General features: G+C 43.6%; 1 protein-coding gene across 1 annotated transcript; it reads left to right on the top strand.

Annotated features, from left to right (window-relative positions):
• Positions 1–4,623: 4,623 nt before the first annotated feature.
• On the top strand, positions 4,624–5,898 carry C922_05482 (hypothetical protein; the record flags this gene model as incomplete). Its single annotated transcript, XM_008821053.1, has 1 exon — positions 4,624–5,898. One exon carries the CDS (start codon positions 4,624–4,626, stop codon positions 5,896–5,898), a length of 1,275 nt encoding a protein of 424 aa, XP_008819275.1.
• Between the last annotated feature and the right edge of the window lie 432 nt (positions 5,899–6,330).

Genomic DNA, 6,330 nt, shown 5'->3' with positions numbered 1-6,330 from the left:
TAACCTAAAGAGACAAAGGAAGATTCTTCTGACAAAGAAGACGGAAGAACCAGAAAAGCCTGAAACAATAATCGGCAGGTACTATCCCACTGGAGTGATAACATAATGTATCCACGAGCCCCAGTGAAGTTCCTAATCAGAAGGCTGCCTCCGAAGATAACAAGCCAATATAAGATAACAGGGGAAGATTAGATTAACCTTGGTTGATAAGGGGCCCCCCCCGGAGTCATATAACAGAAGGAGATGCGAAGCCCTTCTAAGTCAGCACCCCATAAAAGAGTCCCTAAGGAAAAAGAGGCACGAAATGGGCGAAGAAAATGAGTAGTCCCTGAATAATACAAATCACAAAGAAGTAGGATGGGGGCTTCATTAAAGCTCCTTCAAAAGTAAAGAATACGTGAATCTCGCCCTTCCCCTTCCAGAAGCACAGGTTCAGTAATCGGAGGAGAAGATCAAAGCTCCCTACTTAGAATATAACGTGTATACTATCTGAAGTTTCGAAGAAAAGGAGAAGATCTAAGAGTAGAGAGGAAGCAGTAAAAAATGCTTCTCAAGAGACTACCGCCCGTCAGGGCAGGCAAGAGTAGTAGTACCAGGGAAGAAGAATCAAATTCCTGAAGGTAAGATTCACATCCATAATGGACACATCGAAAATCCCTTAAACAAGTAGGAGCTGGGAATCTTCCCTCCCCCTCATTGGAGAAGATGCCGAGAATACTAATCATAATTCTGAAGGACGAAGAAATCCCAATAATACCATAAAGAATAAAGAAGTAACCACAGGAATCCCAAGAACTCACCACAAGGCAATCGGCGGAGATCTAGGAGTATGAAATAATGATAACTCCTGAGGGCAAAGAAGAGAAGAATAAGAAAAATCAAAAAATTAAGACGAAACAACCAAAAATGAATAAGGAAGATAGAAGTGTCAGGGTCGAAACATGACATATGATGAAGTTATTCTAATTTGAAATCGCAGCAGGTCAAGTAAGTTGATTCTGCAGCCCAGGAATAAAGGAAAACTGCAGTAACTCCTCAGAAAATGTTCCAAACAGACTAGGAATACAGCTATAAGAAGACAAAGACTAGGACACATTGAGTCCCACCCTTTGAAGTGATAAAGGAAAACAGAAGGAATTATAATATTAGAGGATAAGGAACATTAGCAGGAAAGATAAGGAGAACTAATCCAAACTTTGCCTGACACCTGTAATAGTTAACCCTGACATCAAAACTCCGGGGATAAATTTCTCTTCTAGCGCAGAGTCAGCAAAGCAAATACAACTCCTAGCGGAGGATGTCTACAGGAAGTTACCAACCAAAGCCTTAAATAGCCGCAAAAAACACAGGAAGTGGGGAATATCTCGGCCCTTCCCCCAAAGGACGTGAACCAAATTATTGCTGAACTCAAGAAAATATCAAGGGGGACAAAGAAGATATGAAGATGACTAGAGAATGTGCAGGTACCAAAGAAGGACTAGGAAGTAAGCCACAATAAAGGCGCCAAAAGAAAAAAGCCAAGGAACATCCTTTTTTCTTTCCTCCAGAAGATAAAACGAATCAGAGAAAGAAATCAGCAGGGAAAGGATCCATTGAAGTAAAAGGAAAAGTGAGCGTCACCTGGAGCCGTAAAATATTACAAAGAGACTTAGCCCCTATGAATCTCCCAGAAACAACACTAGTCTGCGCCCATCACCCCAAATACCATAGAGGGACCTGGATTTAACGGAGGTTGATAACGAGGTTAAGAAGAAGTATCAGAAATGATAAGGTGTGGAAGATGGAAACAAAAGAAGAATACAGACATGGAGGCTTTTAACAGAGCAATAGAAAAAGGATCCTGAAGGAGAAGAACTACACCGCATAAGAAAGACCAATAACTTTTGAGTAGGCTTGAAACCATGTCTCCCCTAAGGAAGTGTCGTGTAATCTAGACAGCCATAAAATTTCGACCTGAATAGTCCTTAAATTCATTAGCAAGTTTCCACCCGAAATATTGAAGTCAAAGATTCCCACCTCCTTTCTCAAATTCCAAAAGTCTACTCAACCCCCAAGCAGGCCGCGGACAACAAATCCTCCATCCCGCAGAAGGCTGAGAACTTCCCTGAAAATATTATAAGTATAGGCAGGATGAAGAAGCAAAATTTGAGTATATCAGAACACCACCACCCCCCAGTAAGTTTCAGCCACAAGAAGAAGTAAGTCTTAATGAAATATTTACAGGAAGGAGGAGGTACGGAATCCAGTCGCCAGGAAAATAGGGAGTACGTGCGAGCCACTCACAAGTAGCATAGGTGTCTAAGAAAGTGTCCAATCCATAGGAAGCTGGACAGGTGTAAGTAATTTTCATGATTACCCCCATAACATCTGAAGTCTCTGAATTAGCCAGAATTGTATGTCACGAAGGAAAAGTTTATTAAAACTAGGCCGAAAAACTCCAAAGAAATGGAAGTGCATAAATACAATTTTGAGTCCCTAAAGGGACCAAAGTCAAAGGAAACTTCTTCAAGAGGGCAACTCTCCTTCGGAGGCGCAGGAAGATGGCTAAGAAAAGGAGGAAAAGGATAATAAAGGGATGAAGATCTTTCATCTCTACTACCACAAAGGCCATGAGCTTATGAGGTCACCACCGGGGACTTCTTATGAGGGGAGTAAAATAGCCTGCTCCTCCAACGACGGGGCAAATCATGAAGAACAGACATCTCCTAATAACGGAAGAGTTCAACTGAACTGAATACCAGCAGGAGAGAAGCATAGAAGCGAAAGATACCAACAAGTGTCAGGGGGACGGGGGCCTCGTCCAAAACAACCTTTAGGAATCGTCCGATATGATGATGTCTTCACAACTAGCAATAAGTAGACAAAACTTCCGAGAGTGGAGGGAATTAGAACCTAAAAACGCAACAGGAGGCAATTAAGATCCTCTTCACCAGAAGGGGGGGTCAGGGAAGCAGGTGAAAGAAGGACCAGGAAGAGTGAATCAGAGAGAAGAAAGAATAGGAGCATAGTATTTGAGTCAATTCGGCTAAGAAAGAGAGAATCATAAGCTTTAGGAAAGGAGCCCAGAAAGTAATCGTCGCACAACACCAAAGTCTCATGTCAGCAATACCTGTAAGGCAAAATTGAAGCCTCGACTAGATTCGTCAGGGGCTTCGTTCCATGAATAGATATCTAACAGAAGGACACACGTCAGGAAACATAAGTCAGAACATAATAATCCTAGACCTGTAGAAGAATAGGCCCAGCCGGAAGGAATCTGCAGAGGATTAAGTGTGGAGAGATAGGATTAACTTGAACAGGCAATCTTTAGTGAATAAGGCATCTGGTAAAATAAAAAAAGCAGGTCCAGGAAAGGAAGTGGAGAAATTGAAATCAGGTCCCACACGTTGAGGCCGCCTTAGGCCCAGATAAGGGGGGATTTCTTTTACCTCCAAAATTAGTCTGAGTATAGGTTCCGGAAGGCTCAGGTCGACTGGATTTCTCTTTATTAAAGGCTAAGATACAGGATCCCTCAAAATAGTTTTCAAAAGATTTAATGAACATCGTCATATCCCTAAAACCAGCAGGGGGAAAAAGTTGAGGCCGTATAAGAAGATAAAGGATCCGAAGAGCTTGGAAGTAGAGAAATATTAGAGTCAGGAGATTCTCTTTTGATATGATAATAAATAGCCCCAAGAAATTCTAAGGATCCGAGAAGATGGGTCAATTAAGAGACCGGTCCATAGGAACCAGGAAACCACGCAGTAAGAAGAATAAGCGACCGAGCTGAGTTCCGGGTAAGACGAATTGGGAAAAGTATATTCTAAATTGTGCGCATAATCTGAATAACTCACCCCGATGCATCCAGACCCAAAAGTGAAGGAACCTTCGGGGATAGAGATGATATAGTAAGGGAGGGATTTTTTTATTAATTACTCAATTAAGAGAGGGAAAAATTACGCAGGAGTGAGAGGCCGCCCCCAATTAAGGGCGTCACTAAGATAGAGTAGGACAAATCAAAAGATAAATGAGAAGCAGGGACATCAGGATAACTGGCACTAACATCTCACTAGATAAGAAAAATCGAGACACGATGGTTAGGCCCGCGAGCAGGAGAAAAAGAATCAGGAATTAGATAAGAATAAAGAACCCCCACAAACAAGCGTCCCGAAGAAAAAAGAAAAGTCAAGTCATGGAGGATTTAGATTCCAAAGCTTCCCGAGCCAACTATAGGAAAAATAGGGGGGTACTCCTCCGTGTATTATGATTTGTGAAGATTCTTCAAGCCATAGATTGGATCCAGGCATCGTTATTGCCCGAGACTTAGTTTTCTGGATGCCCCACAATGCGAGAAATTAGCAGAGAATTAGGAATCACCCCACATAAATCATGTCACTTCCGCGAAAAGGAGTAACATGGGGATTAGAATCCTGGATCAGTCCTAAGAGAAGCAAATGGGGATTCACGAAGCCGAAGGCTGCGGGGGGGTCCTGTACTGAAGGAAACAGGTATTGTTACCAGCAACTCGGGGATACCGGATTTTCCCGATAGGGGGAAACGGATGACTGGATCTCGGCCAAGTTATTGAAGAATACAGCGTATCAATGGGGAGGGGGGTTTGATCCAGATCAATCCACACAACTGATGAGTCATGACGACGACAAGACCCTAAGCTGGGGGAATTTCCTGGACAAGATATTAGACAAAGTCCATGCAAAAGTAGTCTCATCAAGACAGGGGACGACGGATTCGCATACGTGGACCAAGCAGGAATGGAGTAGGGCCATTGGAGGAAAGGAATACCTAGATTCCCCCCTGGACCAATTTCCTTTCGGTAAGAGAATGTTATTCGTGATAATGTGTATAGTAACAGGATTAAGTGAGGGGAAAGACAAAGAAGGCACCCTATTTATCGACAGAGCAAGAGGGTGTTATGGCGTGGATGCGGGTCTGGAGTTCACCGTCGATGAATGGAAGCGGTGGATAACGAGTCAGACAGAGCGAAGCCAGAGCAAACATGCACTGTGTTCTAGAAATGGTGGAACTGACGGTTGTCAGGAGGCCTCCATAGCCTTAATATTGAGTATTTACCAGGCACTGAAAGAGTTCTGCCCGCAATGTGGCCCATATAGGTTGAGTTATTGGATAAAGGAACAAGAAGGAAAACTACAATCAGAGCAGAAAGAGTATTGTTATTTTGAACAACAGAATGAGATTTGTAGTAATTCCGTCCCAGATAAAACTCCCAGCCCAGTCTTGATCACCAAACAGGGAAAATTCGGGGTACTAGATAGACCAGAAGTCCATCAAGTCGCCCAAAAGTTAAGGGGAACACATCTTGCCCCTCCAACGACTCCTGAGAATGTAGTTCTCTTACGATCAAATTCTGCGGGCTTGATTCATAAAGGAGAAACAAGCGACGACTCTGAGGACGGTGAAAAATCTTGCCAGGAAGGATTCTCCGAGCAACTTCCCAAGTCATCCGAGCAACAAACGCCGTCCGAGTCTTCGGGATTAGAAAACCACCCCAAAAGTCTAGTTGAGGAAACAAACAAGCCAGAGGGAACCCAAGAAGATCAACTTAAGAACTCCGTGTCAACTCAGGAAGCAGTGGACGGGTTGTTGAACGGGGGCTCAACAGGGGATGAGGGTGATATGGACGATCACACTGGTTCCCGTTCCGAGGCTTCGCCGGGGGGGGTAGTCAAGGCCTCGGCATTGGGCGAGTTCCTATGGAGTTTATTGGGGCATTGGCAATTAATAGCGGGAGCAGTGGTTGTAATATGTCTAATAATGAGCAGTGCTTATGGTTTATGGAGGATCTTTAGAAAGCAATGGACGAAGAACAAGGACGGGATCCGTCCAGAAGGCAGGGGAAAGTATGGAGTGGGTTATGGGGGGGGCAGATATCAGGGATAATGATGAGAGCGCGTTTAGGCACCGAGGGAGGTGTTTAGGTTTAGGGTTGGGAAACAACCCATACTAATATGACGTCCTCCCCGAGCAACATTTGATACCATCGTCTACAACCTTGAATCAGACTCTATTTGTGCACCTGGGTGCACTAAGGGGTTATGTCCCCTGTCATCTTACCCTACTTCTATATTTTAGTTATCCCCCCAACAATATGTTATGTCTTCAACTGTGTCGAGATGGAGTCTACATTGTGTTAACATGTGTACCTTCTTCCGTTTTATTAGTCTGTTTGTCCCTCAATTATTAGGGAAGCATCGACTGTTTGGTTGTTAGAGGATTTAGATTGTCCCAAGTGAGACCGTGGATAGACACCTTTTATCCCCATAATTATATATGAAGAAGCGTCTTTGTCTAATATGGACTGATCCATGAGTC

Source organism: Plasmodium inui (assembly GCF_000524495.1).
Source record: "Plasmodium inui San Antonio 1 unplaced genomic scaffold supercont1.79, whole genome shotgun sequence".
NCBI classification, from domain to species: Eukaryota; Apicomplexa; class Aconoidasida; order Haemosporida; family Plasmodiidae; genus Plasmodium; species Plasmodium inui.
This window is presented reverse-complemented; position numbering and strand designations above follow the sequence as displayed.